Here is a 26,218-nt window from a genome sequence, read left to right on the forward strand (position 1 = left end):
CTTCTAATTCTTTGCAGACCACCGTGTATAAATATGCAGATTGCATAATGAAAATTCCCAGGAGTGACAGTCGCTTAGACTACAATGTGAATACTGGCCCCTGAAGGTGAGCAATGCACATCCTGCTCAACTGTAATAGCAGCCCTTCAGTAAGAAATTTATTTCCCCCTAATGTAAATAGTTTTCTGTATCCTTAATAGTTAATGGCCATTTATGGACTCTTTGGCTTGCCTGAACATTATAATCAAGGCCTTGTAAATTAAAACTGAGTGATATAGGTTTAAGGAATAGGAAGATATATGCTGTCTATATATGGACAGCCTTACCTTTATTCCCTAAGCCTTATCTTTATTTTCCTCATATATTTATTATTCCCTAGAAGAGTGACTTTGTTAAAAAAAAAAATCATAGTCATTGGGATGACTTGAGAGATTGAAAATTGTATTATCCTCCATAAATGAAAGTGGGTTGTATAAAAGGAGAATCAATGGGAGACAAAACATCAGAGTTATCACACCAATAAGAAAATACACATGGTCATGTTTATTTCAAAACATAAAGTGTACTCCATATTAATAAATACTTTTAACACTGAATTGTAGAAAAACGACGGTGCATGTTCTAAGAAGACAGTTTACTAAAGAATCAGAGAAAAGGTAATCTTTTACCTGTAGACAATTGATAAAACAATCTAGGAGTAAGAACAGCCTCATGGATATCATGTGGAAACGAGGGAGGGAAAGAGGAGAGCTGATAAAATCAGGAAGAATTTTCTACTCTCCTTTCCTCACTTGGGCCTTCAAATTAAAAATCTAAAATTTGAAAATATACCTTCATACACACAGCTGGTTTCTTTCTCTAATCTTTTGGATTGGAATCACTAGTTAGTGGACACAGTCAAAAGCTATAAACAGGTACCCAGTCTGAATATTACTCATATTATTCTGGTTGGTAATGGTTTCATGAGGCTCCTTGGAGGTCAAGCAGGAGCTGCCACAGTTTATGCTTAAAGCTCAGGCACAAGCGCTGTATCATTATGTGGAGAATTGGAGGTACTGAACAATGCTGATGGCCTCCTCCTCTAGCTCTGTCTAAACTTAAGTCCTCTCAGGGCTCTTTGTATAAACCTATCATCCAATCTGCCTGCCTTGGATGCAGGCCCTGCACCTTCTGGAGCTGGGACGGAGGAGACACGTTAGCCAGGCAGGCTCCCAGGCCTCTCACTCACGGAGACAATCTATTAAGGAAACCCATATGGCCACTTTTTTCTGCAAACACTCAAATGAAACGATCTCAAAGATTTGGAGTTCTTTGTCCTAATTATAATAAATGATAGCGAGAACTGCTTCAGAAAAGGACAAAGATAAACCCTTCTCAGATCAGCCTCAAGTGGGAGCGGAAAATGCCTGCCTTAGGTGCCTTCAAGGCATGGAAAAGATCCTTCTTTGGCTACTCCTTGCTTCCTCAAGTCTTTTCTCAGAAGACATTACTTTCCAGGCTATAGTAAGTAAAAGAAGGCTTCCACCCAAAAGTCACCACTGCAGCTCTGGCTCTCAGGAAGTTTCTGGATAGAGTGAGGAAGGAAGAAGAGAGGTCTCCTTTCTGATCATTTTGATACATGATCTCGTAGCCAAGGGAAAGACAAGGCAGTGAAAGAGAACGAAAGAGGTTTACGCCTAGTCCTCTTAGGACAGAATGGGACAATTTTACGGGAAGTGCTGCCTCCGTTTCTGAAGGCCAAGATTTAGCCAAGAAAAGACACCAGTTGGATGACTGTAGACACTTTCATTTCCATGGGCGTTAGAAACACAGGGCTTTGGGTTTAAGCTAGAGAGGACCTCAGGGATCTCACTTCTTCATTTTCCAGAAGAGGAAGGAATCTGAGGCCTGGAGAGATTAAGCAGTGTACCCAGGCCACACAGCTTGTTATACCTGCTTTGGGGACACGGAGAGTGGCAGAGGCTTTAGTGAGCCGTGTGGTTGGTGCAGGCGAACACCATGTGGCATGTGGTTAGTCATATTCAGAATCCCCGCAGACAAAAATTTCCCACCCCTGGGCCCTTTCTTGTTGCTCTGTAATCAGAAGTGAACAGATCCTGGACCGAGCTTATCCGTGGGGTTCCCTCAGGAGGGTGATGAGGGGCTTTAGGTGTGTCCTCACTTCCCAGTCCGGGAGGCCACCTGGATGGCTTTGATCCACTCGGTGCGCTCCTTGGGGGTGGCCGCTTGCAAGAAATAATGCACTTCATCAGCCGTGATGATCTCAAAGAGGTTCTCTTCTTCACTCTTCCTGCCTGGTGAGAAAGAGAGTGACAGTGCACGTGGGCACCAGAAAGGCCACCTAGTTCACCCTCCTTCAGCAAGGAATGAAATCCCTAGTTTTTGAATGTCTAAGAAAATTATGTGGTTTTCAAACTTACCATCACTGTGTGTGTGTGTTTAAGAAATAAGTGAAACCCTCAAGGAGAAACATTTTATTTCATAATTTACATGCAAACTAAACTTCTCACTTTTGCGTACCAATAATGTTTAATGAGTAACCTCTAATCGTGTCTACGAAGTATCTTTCCTCTGCTCATAATATAAACCAAGGGCTGACCTTAATATATTTTTTAAATGGATAGATAGATAGATAGATAGATACAGATGATAGATAACCAGACCCACCGCCAGTACCATCATTACAGCCTTGTTTTTATCAAGGGCTAAGTTAGAGTCTCTGCTGAAAGATTGAAATACAATAGAGTGGCCAATACTATGACAAGCATTAAAACATTCATCTCAAATCAAAAATCAACATGTTCCCTACCCCAAGACTAAAGCATAATTCTGTGGGGCGAGGGGAGTGAGAAGGCCTGGGGGAGTGAATATCTAGACTTCTGCAGCTGTAATGTTTGCCTGTCAGTCTCGATAACATCATAAACCCAAAAGGACAAGGCGAAACCAGGCCATGGGTGTCTGAACTACATCTCCACAGTGATACCACTCTTCCCCACACCTACGAAGTCAGTCTACACCAGTGTGGTTATTCCATGTGCCAAATCATAGACCTGTGATCTGGGACCCAGGGAAAATCTGGTGCAACCTCCTCATTCTCAGTGGAGGAGCTAAGACCCAGACTAGTTAGGTGATTCCCCCAAGGCCACGCTGCTAACCAACTAACACAGACCTAAGTATAACCCAGGTGCATCACACCACCTCAGTGCACAAATGTTCCTTTTGTTGTAGATTTCCTGGTCTGCAAAAGCCTCCTGTTAAGGAATGTTATGGCTCAATTACAGTCGTGAGGAGGTCACAAGTGTCTCCAATTAATCCAGTTCTGATATGAATGGCTTTTCTCAGCATTTCTCAAAGATTTACGCAAGGCATCCATAAAACCACTCCAACTCCCCAAGGCCCAGAGAGCCAGGACAGCAGTGGGAAGAGATCAGCAATTGGTCTCTCAGGTTTTGAGACAGAAATTCCTTTGTGCTTATGCCTGGTTAATTGAGCGAGTGATTGCTGTGGACTTGGGATGCTCAAGTATGGGAAGGGAGCCTGAGCAGACACACCTCTCTCAAACAATAATTCATTCTTACCGTCTGAGTTGCTCTCCACTGAAGTCACCACACAGCCTCGCAAGCGAACCGCTCCCAGAGGATCTTCCCCCTAGAGAAGAGAGGAGTTCTTAGTTATGATTCCAAAACACAATGTATGCCTATATCTGATCCTGTTGGTGCAAAAGCAACACAGACTCACTCTGGTATAGATCAGGGCCCCCAAATAGGTAAGAGCAGAAGGGGAGTAAAGGAAGCCCCTTTCAGATCCTCCCCCACCCCACCTTACCCGGGGAGGCAGAATGAAGAGACACAAGTCAATCCAAACCTCAGATCTGGAGGAAAGTGGCAGGAGACATGGAGAATCTGAATCACCATGTCCCGCAAGAGAAGAGCTGCATGTTTCCAGAGCTCTTTGGCCCAATGCCACTGACAGAGTAGTATAACCCTCATGGGAGAGAATCAAACAGCTCTGCACTGGAAGCAGAGGCTGAGGACCCAACCCAGATGGAGCTGTCTTTACACTTTAGAGTTGGCTCATTTTATTGCGGAGAAAGCCCTCCTGTGAATACTCAAAAGCCCATGTGGCTAGACTTAAACAAGTGTTTTCATCCAAGTTGTCTTAGAAGAGAAATGATCACTTTTTTGCCTATTAAACCAAGAGCAATGTGTTGAACTGGCTGAGTTCCTCTGAAAATATCGGACTGGGCAAACAAACAAAAATGATGTTGAGTTGACTAAATAAATGACAATATAGTGATATTTTCTTCCATCTCTGAGGTTATGCTGGCCTCACAGCCTAAGATCTCAAATCTCTGTCATAAGAAGATGTAGGAAAAGGTAGAGGCAGGTGGGATAAAAAGAAATGGGAGGATGAACAGGAAAAGAGGACATCAACAGAGCAGAAAGGAGAACAGGAAGCCCCACAAACAGATGCAGTCGAGGCGTTTGGTGGAATGGATTTATCAACCACAGGATCTTACCCCAGCAGGGTCATAGTAGTGCAGATATGCAGGGTCTTCTCTCAGAATGAACTTCCTCACTTTCCAGTTTTTCCTCCTATGCCCCTATATCCAGGATCAACATAAGAAAAGGAATGATGAGTGCTTAGCATCTCGCAGTACACATAGTACCTACATAATAAGTTTTTACTGAATTGAAAAAAGAAAGAAAAAAAGATGAACTACTAACTTCAGGAGAACCAGGCCCTAACCTAGCTCTTTGTCAGGGAGATAGCACTAGGGCCAATGAACAATTTGGATGTTATTAAATTATACATTAAATTATTTCTATGATTGACTTCCAGCTTGATATAGAAGACAGTACTGTGTACAATGTATTATGTTAGGTAATGTGGAGGCTACACAGAGATTTAAGTCATGGCCCTACTCTTCTAGGAGTTTATAACCTGTGTGGAAATACACAACAGCAAATGTCCATATTAAATAATTGGTATAAATAATGGGTTTCAAAGGAATGAAACAATTGTGGATTTAGGTGTTTTCAGATGTTATAAAGAAAGCTTTATAAAGACCTACCCTTATCCACGTGGGACACACAGGAGTTAGATGACTGAGGAAGAGGTCAGTGAGAAGACCACTGACAACAAAAAAGCCACAGTGAGAATGCACAAGGCATATTCAGACACTGATGAATGAAACCAGTTCATGAGGAACAGCAGAGGCAACGTCAGAAAAGTAGAAGAGACTTTAGTAGAAATAAAAGGTGGGGTTGTCACTGATGGTTTTTGAGTTGGAAGTGGAAAGAATACAATCACATTTTAGGGAAGATGAATGTGGTGACAACATACCAGCAGAAACCAGCTGGCTAGGTTACTCAGGGCGAAGATGGTAAGGCAAAAAAGGAGGTCATTAGGAAATGATTTCAACAATCCAGACATAAAATTATCAGGGACTACCACCAGATAGCAGCAAAGGAAATGGGAAGGAATCGTTACTGTGCCAGGCGCAATGAAAAAGAATAGGACTTGGCCTTTTCCAAGACAATTAAATACTGACACTGTCTAGACTGTGGGTTTTGAGGGCAGGATTGGTGTCTCGATTGTCTTTGGTCCTCCAATGCCCAGAACTGTGCCTGGCACATGGAAGCTGCTTCGTATCTGCTCATAATTGCCCTGAATTGCCCAGTTATTTCAATTACCTTATAGCACTTTTTTTTATTGTCATGGTAAACTTGATTTGATGATTTCCCACAGAAAATTCAAATGAATTAAGTAACTCCAGAAGCCAAAAAATATTAGATTAAAAGATGTATGCTTTCTATCTTGCCAAAATGAAGAATACTGTTATTTCTAAAGCACCACATATTGACAAGCATGTATATGACTTTTCCAATATTTGTCATTGTACTTGTATAGAAAAGCAATGAAACACTCATCATTTCAGCAAACAGTGCTTCCTTCATAATGCCAGGTCAGAGGAGTTTAAGGAGAGCTTTCAAGAATAGGTCTAAGTTATTTGGCTGAGCATTTGATCAAGTTCATCACCAAAGAGCCTTTTACTTGCCTGAGGGATGGAGCCAGGATCCATGGATAATCATATGTAAGAACAGAGAATATTTCTACCTGCAATATCACATCCAGAATGGCTTTTGCAAAGCATCAACTTCTAAAATTCTTTTTATGAATTTCTGCTATTTGCCTCTTAATGCTGCCCATAAAATGTAGATACTAAAGTTTCTGCCCCACACCCATTTCCTCCTGACCTGCAAACACACATGGCATGGCATGCAATCACTGGGTGAATACCAAGTTCTCATGAATCAATGGAAGAGGAAGGTAACAGGAGGATGTGAAATCAGCCAACACTGGCCAACCACCACATTCCCTTTAAGCCCTAATTGGCATCACAATGTGATGCACTGAAGAGTTTGATGTTAGTAAGGGGTATCTGGCCATCCTACGTTTAATGAGTATTTCCTGAGGGATCTTAAGGAATGAATGCATGCCTGGGGTTTCCAAGAATTGTTGCTGGTCTGTCAAAGTCATCTACTTATATTTGATTTAATTCACTACACATATGTTTATTGCCTATTATAGACCAAGAAGAATGCTAAACTCTGCAGCAGATATGAGAAATACACATATAACACATTGTCCATCAAAGACTCTATATGTAGTTGAAAAACCAAATACTTCATTCATTGTCATAATAGAATGAATTATATTTAAAAAAAGATTATATAAAAAAGGATTATATTGAATATAATCAAGTACCATTTATCTTCAAACTTGCTATGTCCCCCAAGTAGAATTATTTCCTCTGGGATGAGAGAAGTGCGGAGAAGAAAGGGGGAGGGGTGGGGACCAATCTCCAGTTGGACACAGCTACTTCCCACCTGTAGGGTGTGGAACACAGGTGTCTTTTTCCACGATAAGCTTCCTACACAGGTTAACTGTGGCTCAATCTCAGCAGTAGACACAGGGTGGTTTAGTTTTGTGGCATTTAAAGAGGGCATTTTAAAAAATTCCCTCAGATGACTCTGATATGAACCAGGGTTATAAAGCACTAAGATAAAAGATTGGTTTAATTAAAGGGGGCTGAATAAAAGAGGTTTTTGTTTTCTCCCTCATCTTTTCCCTAAAAAAGTGAAAGGAAAGAATATTCTAAAAGAACAAAATTTCTGAATGCACATACATTTCCATTTCCTTTGAATTCTGTGACTGTTTAAACAGTGGTATCTTGATCATAGGACTAATCAGCTTTCAAGAAAGCTGATTCTCAACCTTGGTTCTCAACCTTGGTCTCACATCAAAATTGCTTGGGGAGCTATAACATTCAATGACTCTGCTATCATTGTCCTGGAGTGCAATTTTAACAGATCCCTGGAGAATTACAATGTACACCAACTGGGCTAGCTCAGACTAAATTGTAACTATCAAAGGTCAAGTAAAGGAAGGCATAGGAAAACACAGAAGCAAGCCTACTTCCAGTCCCCGTTATCTTCAACACATCCAGGTACCAATTACCCTCAGCTAATTTTTGAACAGCCAGGGTCTCCAATGGAGTGCTTTGCCCAGACATGACTCCATGCCAGTCCAGATTTTCTCCCCGTTTCAAACTTCATGTTCAATTTTCTCAGGGCTCTACTCTAGACTAGGGCTTGTCAGATCAACTAATGTAAGAAAAGTTATAAATGGCTGATAACAGTATATAATTATAGAAGGAATCAACAACATAAGAAAACGAAATTCCTTCCCAAGCTACTCTTAACAGCTACCTTCCAGCATCTGCAATCAAAGAGGCAGGAACATAGGAAGGCTTGGCAGAACTAACGAGGAAGCCAGCAATGTGCAAACTCTGCCCGTGGGCAACTGCCAGAGCCTGGCCTATATAAGGCTGGCCCTGCTCCTATGCTTTTCCTTTAATCGAATCAGTGGTCACCCTGCCATAAAAGTTATTAGAATAGTCTGTGAATTCTTTCTAAATCCTTACTATATTAATTCTTAGGACCTTATTCTCTCAAAACCTGATGTTAAGGTAAATTTTCCACACTAATGCCCACTTCTCCTAGTGAAACTCAAAATCCATACCTATACCTAATCTCAAGTAGCCCAAATTCGTTTTTTAAATGTAAATATATGCTTAATGTTGGTTCTCTCTTTTTCACCTTGAAAGTTCGTGAAGTAAGTTAAATCTCTCAGTCCCAAGTGGCCTATAGACAGAGCATGAAAATCTCCTTACAGTGACCAGGCTCTCTCTGTTACATACTGAGCAGTTCCTTTAAGACAGCTCACAGCACAAACAAAAAGGCAAATCCTTGGCCTCATAAAGCAGCTTTGGTTTCTGTGACACCATGTGCTGGTATCAGTTTGCTTCACCCTGAATATTCCCATATCTTCCTGCTGCTTCCTCCTCTACCAGGTGCTGACTCTAGTTTCCTCACTCAGTTCCAGCCCCCGTATTTTCTTACCTGTTGGCATCTCATGCCTTGGCACCTGGTAACTAACTACAACTTTTCAGCTCACTCTAGCCCTTGCCTCCCAGACTGACAGTTGCTTGTACCTATGGATACCTGGTAATTGCACATGACTTCCTCCCAGGACTGAGTCCATACCCTCCAACTAGATTTGACCTTTGTTTGCTTCTGCTTCTGCAGAGTTGGCCTCAGGCATGCCGTGGATTTGGTCTCATCATGTACTATCCACAATCTGGAATGGCACTTCCTTGTTCTCAACGGTATATAATGTTCCTTTTTTGGATGTGGGCTATTCCTGTTTTCCAGTTACTTTGTAGGGAGGAGGGATAGGCAAATGGAAGGATTTTTATTATGAAACATCTCTGCCTTTTGCATAGTATTTCTTACCAGTTGATTTCCTCCAGCTAATTTAAAGGTCAATACTGTTCTTGAAACATCTATTTTTCTCATGATATTGATAAAAGAGAAGTTTACTTTTTTCAAAGTCTATCTTCTACCCTGCCTGCCTCAGTCCTCCTGACATAATGCCACTTTGATCATCTATTAGCTATTTGTCCATCTTTCACTCTGTGGGTTACATTTGCTAGTTGATTATTAGCCAAATGAAATCACCATTTGGTGATTTAGAAATAAAAAGGACCTGGTGAGGGAAAAAGGTTAAACGGGAATAGTGGTGTCCACTCACCTGCTTCAGTAAACATCCCTGCTTGATAATGACCCCTCTGAATTCTTCTTTCAGAATGACATCATCATCACTGGAATTCTCTTCACAGAAGAACCCACTGTCTGGCTATAACCAAAGAAACAGCACGTTTACTTTACCAGTCTTAGGTGTATTGCTTCTTATACTATCTCCATCTTGCTCAGCCCTCTGCCTACTTCTCCTCTCCTCGTGGTTCATATCCTAACCTGAACTTTAAAGGCTATCCTTGGTAAGCTCATTTCTCCTCCCCCTTTATTTTGTTTCTAGACACTCTTCTTCTCTTGTTTCCTCTCATGTGATCTTGTCAATGTCCTTTCATTTTCTTGGGTGCCCCAAAATATATTCCAAGTCGAGCTAAGCATATTTCTTCCTTTAAAGCCTTCCTTCTCTTGGGACCTGATAACCACGTCCTTGAAAGTAGAGTTGGCTAATATATAAGACACGTCACAACATGATCTCCATTGTGATATCTGCCATTCATCGCCCTCCACCTTGAGAAGACCAAGAGGGAACGGGGACTTGTTCAACTATAAGCAAGTAATGAATCCTGCAGAGGAAGAGGAGCCACTGTGATGGGTATTTTTGGAATCCCACAGTTAAATGGTTATAAGCAACCAAATTAGAAATCTAAAAAAAAAAAATACTGACAGCAGAACTTCCCCCAAAGTGATATGAAACTCAGGGACAGTCATATCATTTGTGTAAAAAGGCTGGTTCTCTTAAGTAGCTTCCTAACTTTTGTGCTGTGACCCCAAACAGAAATAAAACTGTCAAAATCCCCCTAGAAATCCACAGTTGCAGGATTTCTCACATGGCCCAAGATTAGGTCCATATTATGTAATATAGTGTTTTCCAATCTGTGGCAAACATAAGGGGATAGGTATACAAGATGACTCAGGCAGGGGATGTGGATGAAAACATTTTGTATTAAACATTTTTAATGTATATTTGAAAAAATACAACGTGCTTATTGTGATTTTTATGGATCTCCCTCTAGAAAGAAAGCTCTATGAAGGCTGCAATTTCTGCATATGGTGGGGGTTTTTTTGTTTGTTTTTTAACTGCTGTATCTTTTTTGTGTAGGAGAGTGCCCAGCATGTACTAGAACCTACTAGTTTGTTATAAATGAATTATTGCTTAGAATAAGAATAGACATAGTAAAATTTTAAGAGTCCACTTAAAGAAAACTATAGCTTTATAGTTTACTTTGTACTAAAGTAAACAATAGTTTCCTTTAAACTGATTTGCTTGAATGTGGTAGACACTGAGGAGGGGGAGAGCTGTCAAGGCAGGAATAGCTAAGAACTCTGTAAGGCTGGGTCTTTGTTTACCATTTGTGCACATGAACTGAAATCAACCCCTAGAAGCTGCCCAGGGCAGTCCTTATTACGGGCAGAGTAGACAGGTAGCTTTTCTCACTTACAAAGTAGTAGAAGGCATCAGGGTTGTCCAGGAAAGGATTGTCCGCAGTTCCATCCACTGCGCTCTTGGACAGATCTCCGGCAGGCTGCAGGTACCCTTCATTGAGCAGTGACGAGGCAATCACGAGACCCTCCTGGCGATTCCGAACAGACTGATTGGAAATCAGCCAGTCGATGACACAGTTTCCTGGATGGGACCACCAGAGGAAAGGTTAATTCTCCTAATGAAAGAACAAACCACGGACAGTCCCGTCTGGAGAGCTCCAGAGCACCCATGGGTCTGACTTGTCACATCTTCCCTGTTATTCCAAGAAAAAAAAATAAAATCAATGAGATAGGCACCTGGAAACAAAAGAACAAAATAAAGGTTTAGGGGGGAAAAATTTCCATATTCTTTAAGGAGCAATGAATGCATGCGTCAAAGAAAACAGTTTTTACTAACCCACTCATTTATTCTATTAACAAACATTGGTAAGTGCTAAGTACTGCAGTGGGTATTGGAGAGACTCACTCGGGGAATCTAAAAAGGAGAGATGGGTGATAAGTAATGGTTGTAAGAACTGCTGTGCTGTGGGCCAATACAGTGGAGCTACTGGGTCAAATTGGCAGGAATATGTGGAAACAGGGGAGGGAGCTGTGAGAGCACTGTCAGGAAAAGCTTTATGGAGGAAGTGACACTGGGCCCAGGCTCTGAAAATGAGTAGATGTTTGCCAAGCACATGAGGCAGAGGCTGAGAGGAACCAGTACAAGCTGAGGGGGCAGCAGTGTGAGAAGACACACACATGCCTGAAGCAGCCCACTTGGAGGGCAGGGGGAGGATTTGGTGGCAAGAAGGCAAAAGGAGACAAGAGTGAGGCAAAAGGAGGGCACAGAATTAGCAGGGAAATTAGCACAGAATTAGAGCTTTGGTAGCACATCAGGAAATTTGGCAGTGAGGGAACTTTGCAAGTTTTTAATCAGGAAATAACATGGTTTGTTGTGTATGTCCTAAATTAAAATGTGATGATAACACTTGCAATGAATGTCACACGTTTTTTGCAGTGTCTAGCAGGGACCTTGAGAAGTCATTTAATCAACTTTCTGCCTCAAGAGAGGATTGCAAAGAGAATAAAATAAAACTGACCCATCAATTGGATTGTTAGCAGGCTACAACAAAGCTTTGTATTAAAAACAATATATTCTTTACAAATATAACCAACCAGGGAGCCAACATAACAGGCAGCAAGTTCCAGGTCATCCAAGAGAGTGGTAGGATATGCCATCCTTGAAACAGGAGTGAGAACAGATGTTTAGTGAGCCGCCCATGAATTTCACAGATGAAAAGTTTTTGCCCATTTCCCTTTCTCTAGAAGGATAAACTAATTAATACTGCACTTCTGCTTTTAATCTTCACAGAGATCCCATAAAAGAGATAAGGCAGTAACTGCAGATCGCATTTTAAGAATGAGAAAATTAAGGCTCAGAGAGTTTAGGTGACCTTAGGCCTGAATTACACCTGCAATGGGCTTTCAGTTAAGGGTTGTAACCCCATATTCCATCCTTATTCAGCTAAGCATGCTGAAGTCTAGTCTCCCGATATTCAAGGTCCTCCACCACATGTCAGCAGTACCTGGGTTCCAGGCTCTGCTCTAGACCACCTGACTCTTACATGAAGGCTTGACCCCACCTGAATTTCTAGAATCCACCCTGACCTTCAATGGGAAGGACTTCAGAAGTTCCAGCCCAGTACTCTGGGACTCAGTAACACCTTACACAGGAAGTAAGTCTGGCTTGGTCCTTGTGCCCAGATCTCCATCAAGCATCCCATCCCCACCCCCTGCCTTGTTCCTTTTGTCCAAGGCTCTGTCTTGGTGACCTCATCCTGCTAGAGTTAGGGCCCTGCCTTGCTCTTGCCAGTTTTCCTTACCACTGCCCAGGGCTAGTATCTTGATCCCAAATCTTAGCCCCGTCTTTTCTGATGTTCATGGGCTAGTGCCTTAATGCCCTGATGCTGAATTCCCAGGGGATTCTACCCTGTTACCCCAGGTCACTACCTCTCCCACTATTTTCATGCATTATCTATTGACTGGATTCGACATCTGTTGTCCCTTCTCAGAGTTTTCCTCCCTTGACCACTCCTGTCACCGCAAGTAAGCTATGCGTGGCATTAGACAAACCTAGTCCCAAACTATACATCCCATTTTGCCCCCTAATGAACCACCAGCCCTACTAGGCTGGTCCTTTTCTTTTCCTGCATGAATGTCCCACAACCTTGTCCTCCCCATCCTCTGTTCAGCCTACTCGTCAGAATTCCTTTCCACAAATACTTAATGAGACTCTCACTATCTTTCACGGTCAAACTCAGGCACCACCTTCTGTTCATCCCAATGACCCCCTAAGCTCTTCTGAACTCACAGAACTGACTGTGCAAATTTGTGACCTCTTAACTGTACACCACATTGAGAGCTGGCATCATATACGTAGTACGTAGTTTTCATGTGTTCCAGGCACTATTCTAAGCACATTACAGCAAGCCTATAAAGTACATGTGCTATGACTATCCCCATTTTATAAGCAAGGAAAGTGAAGCACAGAGAGGCTAAGTTATTGGTCTGAGGTTTTACAGCTAACATGCTGCAGAACCAGGATTTGAACCAAGGCAGTCTGGCTCTGAAACATATGTTTATAACAATTACATCATCTCCCTAAACTCAGAACACTTAATGTCTGACATTGTGCAGCCTCAGACATCACTATTGTCACTTAAATTTTACGTTGTATATTGTGATTCCTGTTTATCATTTTATTCAACCCTGTGTCTATTTTAACATAAGGCTATTTATTGGGGGGGGGGAGAATGACCCTTTGATTAGAATTTCCAAAACTATATCTTGGACAACAAAGTTCTATTCTTTCTGTTTCCATGCTGGGGACGTTCAATTCTCATGCTCAGTAGCCTGCAATTCTATGACTCCGCCCACCCGCCAACACCCCCCCACCCCACACATAAGGCTGAGCCAGAACTCTGGATCGCCTTCCCCAGCTGCCCCCTTTCAGACTTGCAGGATCTTTTACCTGTGAAGCAGTGGTTAAAAATCTTCTTGTCCTTCTCTAGGTTTAGTTCTTTTATTCCTTTTTCGGTGTCTTTCATGGACAGATACAAAGCACTGCACAGAGATGGAAAAAGACAGATGAGTCATTTCAGAATGGAAAGTCCTCTCGGCGAGTCTACCTTGGGAAGGCAGGCCATGAGCACAATGTTCCCTCTCCCCAGGTGGCCCCTGCACCTAATCTCCACTAGATCTTAAGTAGTTAAAGGGCACAGTTATTTGCGTGACTCGGTGGCCTGCATAGCATGCAAAAAGACATACTAGGAAGGTCATTATTATTTCTTAAATTCATTAAGTTCTTTGTTGATTTAACTCCTAGTACCTGAGTTGCCCCCAGTTAGGTGGCAAATATTAAAGGTTCTCAGGGCCAACTTTCCATACGCATTCTAGATCTTTAATTTTCCTCAATCCTCATGTCCCAGTTATTTAAGTGTCCTTCAAGAGACCATCTGGTGTAGGCATTTGCCTCCAAGAAAGTGAACATTGTGGGTAAACTTATCTCTTATTCTAAGAAGTATAAGAGACAAGACGAAATAGTGAGGGAGTCTCATTTTTTTGTCCTTGAAGTAATACACTGAAGCTAACCTGATCTGAGAAATTGTAAACAACCAAACAGAAAGCCATTTTTGTGTATCCTGTGGCTCCAAGCAGCACAAGCATCATTGCCACTCAGCTCTCATGACCAGAAATGTGGTCACTTAACAACCCCAGCCAGCATCTGTAGCTAGACCAGGTGCTTCCTCTGGGGTCTTTACCAAAAAGCTTCCCTGGTGAGAAAAGCTTTTACCAAACTCAATGCACAAACTTTCTCAAACTCCTGTGACATGCCAAGTCCTATGTTAGGCTTATGGAAGGGGTTTTTTCAGTCCCCCTTAGAAGCCCCCTGCCCACTATTATATAAACAGAATCTTTGTTGGGCATTTTAAAGCAGCCAACGTGGACTTCTTCCTGGCAGGGTTCCTGTTTCAGGGTATGCTCAACATAAAAACAAAACCATCAGGAAGCAGAGACTCCCAGAGAAAAGGGCTCATGTGATAGGAGGTGTGAAAAGTGCAGGAAAGAAGGAACCCTATTCTCAACCCCTCTCAGGGGCAGAATTTAGCTGTGACCCTTTAACAACCTTTAGACAACAACCATCACCTGCAATTCCAAACCAGCCAATGTCAGAGGACGGTAAACCAGGTCAGGGCATAAATGGCTTCCACCCAGGATGGGTATTCACCTTGGCTGGTCCATGCTGATTGCGTGATTGTGTGCTTTGAACTTGAAACTTCACATACTTGGTTGCATAGCCCCTGCCTTTTCCTCCCTCCCTAGGGATCCTGAAGCTTTCTTTCAAGACTAGCTTATTATGGCTGCTTCCTAAGTACAATAAGTTTTCTCTATCTCTCTCATTATCTCTCTGGCTCTCTTTCTCTCTCTGCCAAGGATTCCCAAAATGAGAGAATGTATACTCTATTAGATCTCTCTCCTCAGCTGCTAGGCTTTGGGGAAACCAGGATCACTCCTTCAGATTCAGGTAAACGTCTTAGCACTCCAAGTGCCGGCATCAACCTGGAAGAGCGATTATCGCCTTCAGGTGACCAAAGCAAATCTTGGAGTAGGGTCTGATGTGACATTTCATCAAAGGGTGAAGGAAAGAGAAAGGGGTGGAAGGAAGCAAACACAGAAAAATCACCCTAAGTCAACGGTTTCTGGCAGTCGAATGGACCTCCTGGTGGATTTTCTAGCAAACTTCTGGCCTCCTTCAATGCATTTAATAGCCTTCTTGATGTCCCGAATCCAGCAGTCTCTCTCTTCTAGGAAGGCTGCCTGGAAGAAGTGGTCCTGCTGTTTGGTCGTAGTGATCTTAAACACAAACTAAAAATCGAAACACATCCCGTTAGGAATAATTCCTTTCAAGGGGCTCAGGCCCTTTACAAAGCACAGCAGTTGATCCCACCCTGTTCTGGAAGTGCTTGGCCAAGAGAGACCCAAATGCCCATGGTGGAGTGTGGGTGCTGGTGAGAGGGACGGCCCAGGGGGACCATTTACCCTGTGGGCCTTGCACAGGCTCACAGGTCAGTGCCTGACAAGGCATTCGTTGCGGCTCGTCATATCAACTCACCATCCTTTTGCCGAAGTCCTGACAAGGGCTAGTCAGAGCACTTCCTTTCAGGGGAATCATTCCTTTGGGGCTGTTGTCACTTTTCTTCTTATAGAACTCAATTCCATCTTCTAACAATACAACCCACATGGGTTTCCAGGTGTTGAACACACTTCCCTGTAATGACAACAAAAAGAGCCGTGTAACAATATTTTCTAAAACTGTTCTATAGATGGAGTAGGACTTGGTAAAAAGGCTAGTGCTGACCATTGTGGATGCAGGTGACCCATGTTTGTGTGACTAGGGTGCTAGCAAAGCAGCTTTCAGGGGAGAAGGGGACAGCTATTCTTCTGGAACGTAAATGACTTATAAGATAAACTGTACACACATCTAGAATCAGCCCATAAGCCTCTCACGGGCCACTACCAAGGGAATATAGTATGAATCTCAACTCTCCTTGTGTATTTCAGGCTGGCTTTTTGGGGCTTATTTTCTGCTCCCGAACCTGTTGATTATATTCAGTTCAACTCAGGGATGGCAAATAGATTCCATCTCAGGTGCCCCCTCAGACTGAATGGTAGCTGATACCTGAGGCTGGACTCATCAGCAAAGTCTCATGATCCAGTAGCTACCATGTTTCCCCAAAAATAAGACGGGGTCTTATATTAATTTTTCCTCCATTAGGGCTTATTTTCAGGGGATGTCTTATTTATTCAAATACAGTCATGTCATCTTGTTCTGGAATATCATCATAATGTACTAAATGCATCCGTCTGGCTGACCATCTTAAATGGGGCTTATTTGGGGGGCTTAAATGGGGCTTATTTTCGGAGAAACACAGTAAGTATGTTTACCATAGGCGTGGAGGCTATACATAGATGGTGGCGTGCTAGCTGTAGTAACTTTCGTTCTGTGGTCTAATCATATTTTTATCTGAAAGTAAATGTCAAGAAGAAACTCAACAGCCTTGTGTGCCAGACTGAGTTGTACAAAAATCCTTTGCAAAGTGGTCTATTATGTCAGGGTTGCTCTCCATGTCAATATAGCTTTTAGGAAAACATTTACTGAAAACGTTTTCAGTTGGGGTTAATGTCAACTGCCCCTATAGCAATAAATTAACCATTCTGGCTACATCAAGGAAGTCTCTCTTTCTTGTCTAGATTTTGGCAGGGCTTTGGAAAAAGGAAGAAAACAGGGTTCTTTGCCTCTTATCATTGGACCATGAGATTACCCTGTCATGACTACTGCAAAATAGAATTATCATCCGGTTCCCAGCAAATTCTGCTGCTTATCTTAAAATACGAAACAGCCTATATATAGAAGTCCAGTTACCCAAAAGGAAGTCTATTTATGCAAAGATAAATGCTTGTGGGACTATCATCTTGCTTGTCCAAGTGTTTCCTTTAATTTAGTTACTAAAAACGAATATTTTTTTTTTAAATTAAAACACACTATCTCTTTTCTGCACAGGCAGAATAACTATCCATACTACCACTAAGTTATTTCCCCGTTTTTTAAAAATGGGCAAGGTCAGACATTATGCCAACACATGAAATAGTTTCAATTAAATACCTTTCTGTTCTACATCTATCTGAGAGGAACTTATGTCCAGAACAGAAAGAGCCCCTGCAAATAAATAAAAAAATACAAACAATCTATTTTTTAAATGGGCAAAAGACTAGAAGAGACGTTTCATTAAAAAGGTTATCTAGAAAGCCAAGGAGAAAGGGATCAACATCATTATTTATCATAAAAATGCAGATTAAAACCAGTGAGATACCTCTGCACACCCATTAGAATATCTATAATTTAAAAAGATTGAGAAGCGCAAGACTGGGCAAGGATGGTAGCAGGAACACCCACACCGGCAAGAGTGCAAAATGGTACGTGAAATGGGAAAACTGGAGAATGTCCTAATTCTTAGAAGATATACGTTGAAGTATTTAGGAGTGAGGTAGCATGATGTCTGAAAGTTATTCTCAAATATCTCAGCATAAAAATATATGTTTATTTATATAGAAATATAGAGATAGGGCGCGATAAAGCAAGTATGGCCAGTCGTTCACAGTTGGTTAGTCTAAATAAAGAGTTTACAGATAGTCATACTGTTTTCCCATTTCTCTGTGGGTTTGAAATTTTTCAAAATAATTGGGAAAAATCAATAAATAAACGAACAACACATGACACTACTACGTATTATAGTTTGGAATATACTTTTAGGGAAATATAGAGACAAGTCTATTTAATAAAAAATTAAAATAACTGAAAATTACAAATGATGGCTAAAATGCCTTTCGAATCTAAAATTTTATATTCTACCTCAGGCCTATCAAAGATTAATAACTGCCACAATCACTCGGGGTTTTTGACCTTGGAATTGGGATAAACTGGGAGAGGTCAGCCAGCACTGCTTTCCTTCCTTAGACAATTAAAGTAAAGCTACTCCAGAACCCACTGTTCAAAAGGCATTTGTGCTTTCCTAATTCAAATGTAGCCTTAGGGAGCTGTCACCTCACTTAGAGGAGTATATGTCATTTGGGATTCAGGGTCTTTATGTGCATTGAGGAGACTGATACTCTGTAAAACAAAAGAAATCAGACTACTTATAAAATGGAAAACTCTTCCAGATTTGGTAGTAGTTAGTTAAGGCAAGATGATGGAATTATGGGTGATCTCTCTCTCCCCAGCCATTGCTGCAGCGGCCAGTTTCTAACTGCAGTAATCTGACAGCACCTCCTCTCAGCGATCCCCACATTTGTCGCTTTCTCTCCCCAACCCTCCTTGTACTTACCCAAGAGCAAACCTGGAAGTGTGATCATGGAATGTCCAGGGCTAAGTACATCTGACCAGCACATGTGGAACTGGAACTAGAATCCAGGCCTCCTGATTCCCAATTTTATGCTCTTTCTATGTCCCCTTAGATGCCATCATTATTTTGGTTCTTGCATAATTCTGGAATCTAAATCAATTTTTCCAGGCAACCTAACTACCTCTATATATAAGCTCACAAAAACCACATGATTATGATTTTATGTAATCCTAAAATATAAGGTTTTAATAATATGTATGTGTATATGTAGAGCATCTGTCTTTTTTCCCCAATATAGACGCAGACTCATCCAATTATTTGTCACAACAGGTGTGTTTTAGATGCTGAGTCAGATTTATTAAAGGTTCCCAGTGAATAATTGTTCATCATCAGGGAACTAGTACAATTTAGCATAAGAGTCTGACATTGCATGACAGCAAAAGAAGACATCTTAAAGGACCAGATATTTGACCATATAAAAACTTGAACTTCCGTACATTTAAAAAAAGCCTGCAAATAAAGATATGTGGAAATTTGTAATTTATTATTATATAATTAAAGGTTAATATCCTTAATATTTTTTAAAAAAATCTTTAGAATCAATAAGAAATACAAACACTGCCAATTTTTTAAGTGGGCAAACAATATAAACCAGCCATTTCAAAAGAAAAATGCTCAGGCCCAATAAACATAAAAATGTACTGCTTCGACAGCATTCAAAGAAATGCATATTAAAATTAAATAAGATATAATCCTTTTCTTTAATAAGATTTTTTGTAAGATTTATAACATGTATTGATTGGGGAAGATTTGGGGAAATGGCATGATAAAAGGAGCTCTATGAGTCAGCAGTTTGATGTGGGCTGTCAAAAAAAAACTGAAGTCATTGTAGGCTACATAAATAGAAGCGTAAAATCTAAAGTGAGGAAAGTAATATTCTCACTTTAAATGGCGCATAACCAATAGGTTACCGTGGGCCCTGGAACTGGACAGACCAGGCTCAAATCCCAGCTCTGTCACTTCCTAGCAATGTGACCTTGAGCAGGTTTTTATACCTCATTGTCAACATCTGGCAAATGGGGATAGCATGACCATCCATTTCTTAGGGTTATTGAGAGATTAAGTAACCCAGGTAAATTGCTTAGGGCAGTATCTACAATATAGTAAGCACTCAATCAGTACTACCTATTCCCTGTAATTCTGTGCTTATCAGGTGCACTTGGAGAATGACATTGAATTCAGGAAACCTCAAAGCTGCTGATAAACCAGAGTCTGTTCAAAAGAAATAAGATGGCATCTCTCTTGGGAAATAGTTGAAGGAATTGGCTAGGTTTTAGCCCAAAAAGAGACAGGCAGAGTAGATAAGGACTGTCCTCAAAGGTGTGAAATATTGTCATAGATTGAAGTCCCAATCTATGGAGGTTTTAGAAAAAAACAGTTTGCTGCATAACTTAAGAGAGAAAGTTAAATTAGTGAGCTCCCCGACTCAAGAAGCATTCAAGCATACTTAGTAACAGAATAGCGAAAAAAAAGCAGGCCATAGATGGGAAGTTCAATTAAATACTTATTTCAATACTTAACATTTCTTTCAACTCTCAGATTCTACATATTTATTCCTCAAAGCCTGTGGACCCTACTATTCTTTAGGTTTCAATTTCCAGATTTCCCTGCCAACCCTTGGATTTCACCAGTTAGGCAAAAATAAATAAATCTTAAAAACATATTGTCACGCAGGGGACCCTGCTCGTTGTGCCATTTGTCATGCAGGGCGGCAGGCATGGTCTCAGCTCCCGCTCCCCACATAAGAACGCAGGACATGGTGAGGCCAAAAAGGAACACCCACGGAGCCATAGGTAGGGGAATCATATCACTATATTCTCACCGGCGGCATCCACCTCTCTGCAATCCGCTCTTGCTAGCCCCCATCCTTCTTACTAGCCCCGATCTTCTCTGCTAGCGTAGCCACAGCAGTTATATTAGTGGCCAATGGCTTACGGGTTACAGCTGACGGCCAACTAGCCACAGCTGATGGCCATCTGATGACAGTTGATGGCCATTTACTACCTGAGCCAGCACCTTTGTATGTGAGGCCGAGCCTGGAAACTGCTTTGTGGGGCTTTGTCCCCACACATATTTAACATCATCATCTAAACATGAATACCCCGCTGGGAATTTTTTTAATGCATTAAAAATTGCTATAATATGGACCCCTGATTCCTTGGTTCCTATGAGTCTATTTTAGGCAAGTTTCTTTCTTGGAGACATATTAATTCGGTAAAGAATGATAGTGCAGCTCCCATGCTTCAGACACTGGCCTGGGTGTTGGGGTGTAAAAACGAATAAAACAGTCTCTGCTCTCAAATGGTTCAGAGTCTCATGGGGTGGGGAAGACAGTGACCCTATTCAGCAACTCCAGTTCAGTGTGATGAATGCACAAAGTAGGTCATGCCTTCCTGTGTATGTACAGCTACACTGAAGGAAGCCACACTCACTACTGAGGGTTGGAGCAACTTTTAGTGTTTACAACCCACACCACCTTTAACTTCTCCTTTCCCTCAAACTTCTCTTTCCGGATGTTGACGTATAGCTGGAATTCAAAGGAAAATTACATTACGGTCAAAAGCACGTATCTAACTAAAGCAGAACTATGAGTTAGTATCATCCATTCTCCCACGCTCATGGGCCATGTATTTTGAGCTGGGTGCTGCATTAAATTAAGTCCTTACTTCCCCTGCATCATAAATCGTTTCTTCTAGTTTTCCAGCCTGACCCATGAAATCCCTTGTATAACATCCCAGATAAATGGTCATTCTGTGCTTATTTAAATTCTTTGAAGGCAAGGAAACAAATCTACTCAGTAGTATGGTTTTTTACATTAACAAAAACTTTCAGGTTGGATAATTTCACAATAAAAACATACTAAGTAAGCAATAGAGAAATGGCACTGAATCTTTAACAGCATGATTTCTGGCATCTGAGGAATTTAGGTTCAAATCTCAGCTTTACCTCATCTGTGTTGTGTGACTGTAGGCAAGTTACTTAATTTTTCCAAACATTAGTCTCCTCACCTGTAAAATGAAGATAATATTGTATCTCCTTCCCACTGTTATAAAGATTAAATAATATCCTTAAAGGGCTTAACACCAAGGCTAGCATGCAGCAGGTGATCAAATGTAGTTACCACATCAACAGCTAAGATTACACAGCTTTGTAGGGCAATTCTGTAAAATTATTCTGGCATAAGGTTCTTCTGGATACCACGCATCACAACAACAGTGTTTTGAAAAAGAAAATCACTGCAAGACCAGCCCATGAGGGCCACATGGAACGTGGTTAGGCTCTGTGACACCGGGGCCACACTGCTAGGTTCCAGTCCAGCTCTGCCACTTAACAGCTGCGTGACTCTAGGGGAGTCTGTTTGCCTCCCTGCACCTTAGTGTCCTCATCTGTCCAGTAAGGCTAACAGTTGTACCCACTTTGCAGGGTTGTTATAAGTACCACGTGCATTAATGCAGTACATGCTTGGCTCTATCCCTGCTGAGAGGTAAGCACCACAGGTGTTAGCTTATTATGACGATGGTGAATCAATGGGTGCAAATCGCTGGGGATTATTTCATGATATTGTGGCCGGAAGTCAAAGTAGCCGTGTGAAAGAAGTCCTGGGCCAAGACCCCTGACTCTTGTTCACTTTTTCACCCCAGACTCTCCTCCTTCTACCACAGCTCTCTGCAGGCCCTTTTCTTTTCTGCCCAAGCTACTTCTGCTTGGGCACCCTGGCCCCTGTGCTTTCTCCCAGCCTTACAGGACACCTGAATCTCTGAGCCACTCTTTGGGTCCTGCTGCATGAAGTGCCTGTTGGACTTGTCAAACTGTCAAAAACAGTTTGCTTCATAAACCTCTAGGAATGAGGTTGGTTTGGGACATGACTTGGTGGAGTCCAGGTTATTGATTGTGTAACTTCTTCCTCTCTCTTTGTGAAGCTATGATTATCATCCTATCCGAATCAGTACTATGTTTCCAAGGACCTCCAAAAGATGTTTATGTTTATTGGCTGGCAATAATCCCTAATCAGAGAGAAAAGGAAGTTGAGGTCACAATACCAAATCTTACGCAGAACACAATGTGTCCAGGCCCCTTTCTGACTTTGGTAAGTTCATCTGACTCCCTTTTGTCAGTGTGGCTAAGCCTGCCTTTCAGAATGCTGCGTAGAATCAACGAAACAGTGGGCTTTGCTGTTCCACAAGCCAGGGTTTGAATCCCAGGTCATTCTCTTCCCAGTTGCTTGACTGTGGGCATGTCATTCTGAGCTTCCATTTTCTCATCTGTCAGTTGGGGATAAGGATACTACAGCATAGGGAGGTTAGAATTGAATAAGATCATGCTCATATAGCCTCTGGTTGCTACATGGTAGATGCTAAACATTCTGTTCTTTTTTTACATCAAAAGTGGCAAGACTCTGAGCAAAGAAAGCCGGGTCTTATTTAGAATGAAAAAGTTGCAAAATGACAGAATCATGTATTTTCCCTCCTTCTCTTAATCATCCTTTCTATTTAAAGGTTTTAGACAGTGGGCAATGGAGGAAACATTAATTATGACATGTGGACAGTTGTCTTTCCCAGAAGAAAAGCAGAAACATTTTAGAGTCAATGCCATTGACTCCTGACCTCAAGATTTCTGACGTGACAATATCCTCGGACCAGAATTTTTTAATGTTGCATTTTTTTTCCACCCAAGACGTCTTTATCTCCAATAAAATTACTTCATAAAACAACAATAAGGAGAAAGATATTATTTATTACCACCCAGGTATTTGAAACTGCGTAAGAAAAAATGGTAAATGGAGGGAGATTTATATATTATTGCCTGTCATGCTTTAACATCAAAAACCATAGTCAAGGATTCTCACAGATTTGTCAGAGAAAGATTTTCTTGGTCTTTTCTTCACTACTAATTTGGCAACCAACCCAGGAACCAGTACATATCCCCATGAAAATCTAGGAGAGGACACCTATCTGTTGAAGTGTATATCAACACTGATACTAATAATCATTGTCACTTATGTAGCACCTACTATGTACTAGGTTCCTGACATTTATAGTTTTTAACCCACATATCTGAAGTATCTGAAAGAAACTTAACATCTAAAGAAGTTAAGAATTTCAGCACCTTACTGGGAAATTCTGGTTTCAGATGTAGTTCTGAAGCCAACAAAGGGAATATGCAGCCAACCAAGCATTTCTTTAAAATGACAAATTAAGGAATCTTAATATAGTAAAACAAAGAGTGCTCAAAAGTTCCTAGAGAAAAATGCAAAAATTACGTAAATGGAAGACATTAAAATTATGGAAAATGAAAATTGTGGAAATATCAATATAAAATTTCACGATTTTTTCTAGATACAATTTCTAGATTGGCTTATACAAGCCATTATCTGAAAGAATTACTCTGAGTAAAGACTCTTTATTAATTTAAGCCTTGACAACCCTAACTCTTTTCCAGTGAGGCAGCCTCACTTATTAGAGATTTAATCTTCTAAAATTTTAAATAATTTATAGAGTGTAAAATATGCATACACAAATTTAATAACAGCAATTTTATTACAAGATGTTTAAATTGCTTAAGAAAAAAGACCTTAAAAAAGAAAAACAAGAAAAAAAGACCTTTGCAGAAAATGTTTCCCTTCACCTGCTCTTCTCAGGACACTAGCCAAAGTGATCAGGAAAGAAAGAAATCGACCAATAAATATTATTGGTTCTCAAAAAGAGTATTGGTGCCCATTGCAAAGAATCTACCTCTGTGTACATATGTGTGTGCTTTTCAAAGGGTGTTTCAAAATATGGCCAACTAGAGAGAATATCAGCTCAGGGCTCATTTATTCTCCAGCATCTCCTCGTACTTTTCACTACCATATGTGCATTACAAACCTTAACTTAGATTAAATTTACTCTTAAAAAATCCTGGTGTACCAGACAGAGCTCAATGCCACATGCCAGGAAGCTGGGACTCAAGAGAGTGGGTTTCTGCTCCCAATTCTGTCACAGCCATGTGACCTTGGGCAGCCACCGAGCTTCCGGCTCTCAATTTCCTCTTCTGTTAATGAGGGAATGAGGCCAGATGATCTAAGGTTCCTTCTAGCTTTAAATCAAGACAGAATCAGGCAGCAATATATGCTGTTTGATCTCCCTGTACATCGAACATTTGGGATAAAATGTTACACCAACAAACAGCCTAACACAGAGTCACAGTAGGCATTCATTCAATTAAAAACTTGGGCATCTGAAGGAATGTACTGCATTTAGTTCATCTCTGACATGCTTTGCTCACTTGGGTCAATGTGAGTGTACTTATACACATGGGTGTTGCCCACAGGATGCTCATAACACGCTGTGTGTGAACTCAACATCCTGGGGAGTTTAATAGTGACATGGCACACACCCACCAGCATAAGAAAAAACAACAGCGCTAACAAAATTCAATTTCCCGGTGACACAACCGTGAGACGAAGCACTTCTGAGTGCGCTTGTGTCCCTATTTTCCAACCTTTAAATTGGTGCGTCTACCTACTACCTTTATGGCACATTACATAAATTCACTAAGACTTGTGAAGAAGAGATTTCAGCCCAGTAAAAAAAGATAAAGTTTTTAAATGCACCCATTCTTAGAAGAAAGCCTAAGAAACAAGCCACAATTATGGTATTATTGTATCAACTCATCTTTAATCATTTTCTTCTTTCTCCCCTTAAAGAAAAAGAGGGGGAGTGGAACTTAAATAACAAAGGAATCGTCTCTCCCAGTAACCTCTACCGCAGGAGAGTTTGGGTCTTCTATCACAACAGGTATGTGAGACTCTTGAAAAGGGTGATGTAAATCTTGCGGGATTTTGCTTAAGCCTCCACCTTCCAGACCCTGCAGCCTGGAGTTCTCAGTCCGACGTGATCCAGCTATGCCGCCACCTGAGCTGGTTTAGCTCACCTTTAAAAACCAGAATGCTGTGAAACCCATACTGGCTTCCTCTGCACATTCTACATGCTGCAGTGTTCTCCACGTTCACCCTTTAAACATTCGGTTCAGCATGAAACATTCCTAAAATGAGGGGGTAGAGAGTGCAAAGCTGGACTCCAATCCTCCCCAGTGCTATCTCCAGTGACACCCTTGTAGGTGGCACTTCTACTTACCCTTTTCACAAGGTAGCCCTCCCTGATCCGCTTTGGTTCCATGTCAGATGGACAAACACACGGCCAGGTCCACTTTCAGGCAAGTCCCCTCAGAAGCTCAGCCTCCTCTGAGAGCAGAGGCAGTTGTGGGCTGCTTTTCTATAGTGAGGTCCCTTTCACAATTTCCCGTGGGCTGGCAATCGCATGATCACACCCTCTTCCCCTCCCTGGGGTGGAAGATGAGAATAAGGAACTGCAGAGAGAAAAAACCCATTATTTGCTAATGTTGGAGACTTATTAAACGTATAGTTGCGTTGAATATTTATTCAAGGCAAATTCTTATTACCAGAAAGAAAACCATTCTCCTAAAGAGAAAAACATGGTGAAAGAAAGAGAAAAATAAACGAGAAAACCTTATTGGTGAACACTGAACTTGCTTAGGAATTAGTCTTGAGATCCTTGAAATGTTTAATAAAAATGT

At 41.3% G+C, this 26,218-nt stretch overlaps 1 protein-coding gene across 2 annotated transcripts; it reads right to left on the reverse strand.

Annotated features, from left to right (window-relative positions):
- Positions 1 to 420: 420 nt before the first annotated feature.
- PLEK (pleckstrin) lies at positions 421 to 25,867 on the reverse strand. 2 transcript variants are annotated; one of them, XM_081068085.1, is made up of 10 exons: positions 25,759 to 25,867; positions 25,556 to 25,666; positions 15,796 to 15,951; positions 15,367 to 15,548; positions 13,654 to 13,745; positions 10,601 to 10,785; positions 9,160 to 9,264; positions 4,520 to 4,603; positions 3,579 to 3,648; positions 421 to 2,294 (listed from the first exon to the last, which is right to left on the reverse strand). In XM_081068085.1, the coding sequence occupies exons 2-10, from the start codon at positions 25,583 to 25,585 to the stop codon at positions 2,158 to 2,160; spliced, it is 1,041 nt and encodes a 346-aa protein (XP_080924211.1). In that variant the 5' UTR covers positions 25,586 to 25,666; positions 25,759 to 25,867; the 3' UTR covers positions 421 to 2,157. The 2 variants fall into 2 exon arrangements, with proteins under 2 accessions (XP_080924211.1, XP_080924210.1); XM_081068084.1 differs by lacking the exon at positions 25,556 to 25,666.
- Positions 25,868 to 26,218: the final 351 nt, after the last annotated feature.

This window comes from Rhinolophus hipposideros (assembly GCF_964194185.1).
Source record: "Rhinolophus hipposideros genome assembly, chromosome: 12".
Lineage (NCBI taxonomy): Eukaryota > Metazoa > Chordata > Mammalia > Chiroptera > Rhinolophidae > Rhinolophus > Rhinolophus hipposideros.

What these genes read in the sequence shown, in the direction of transcription:
- PLEK (XM_081068084.1), bottom strand. Translation starts at nt 25,800, where the DNA reads ATGGAACCAAAGCGGATCAGGGAGGGCTACCTTGTGAAAAGG. An exon ending in CTGATGCCTTCTACTACTTT is followed by an intron (nt 9,265 to 10,600) that starts GTAAGTGAGAAA and finishes CTTTGGTTATAG; the next exon opens with CCAGACAGTGGGTTCTTCTG. An exon ending in AGTGGAGAGCAACTCAGACG is followed by an intron (nt 2,295 to 3,578) that starts GTAAGAATGAAT and finishes CTTTCTCACCAG; the next exon opens with GCAGGAAGAGTGAAGAAGAG.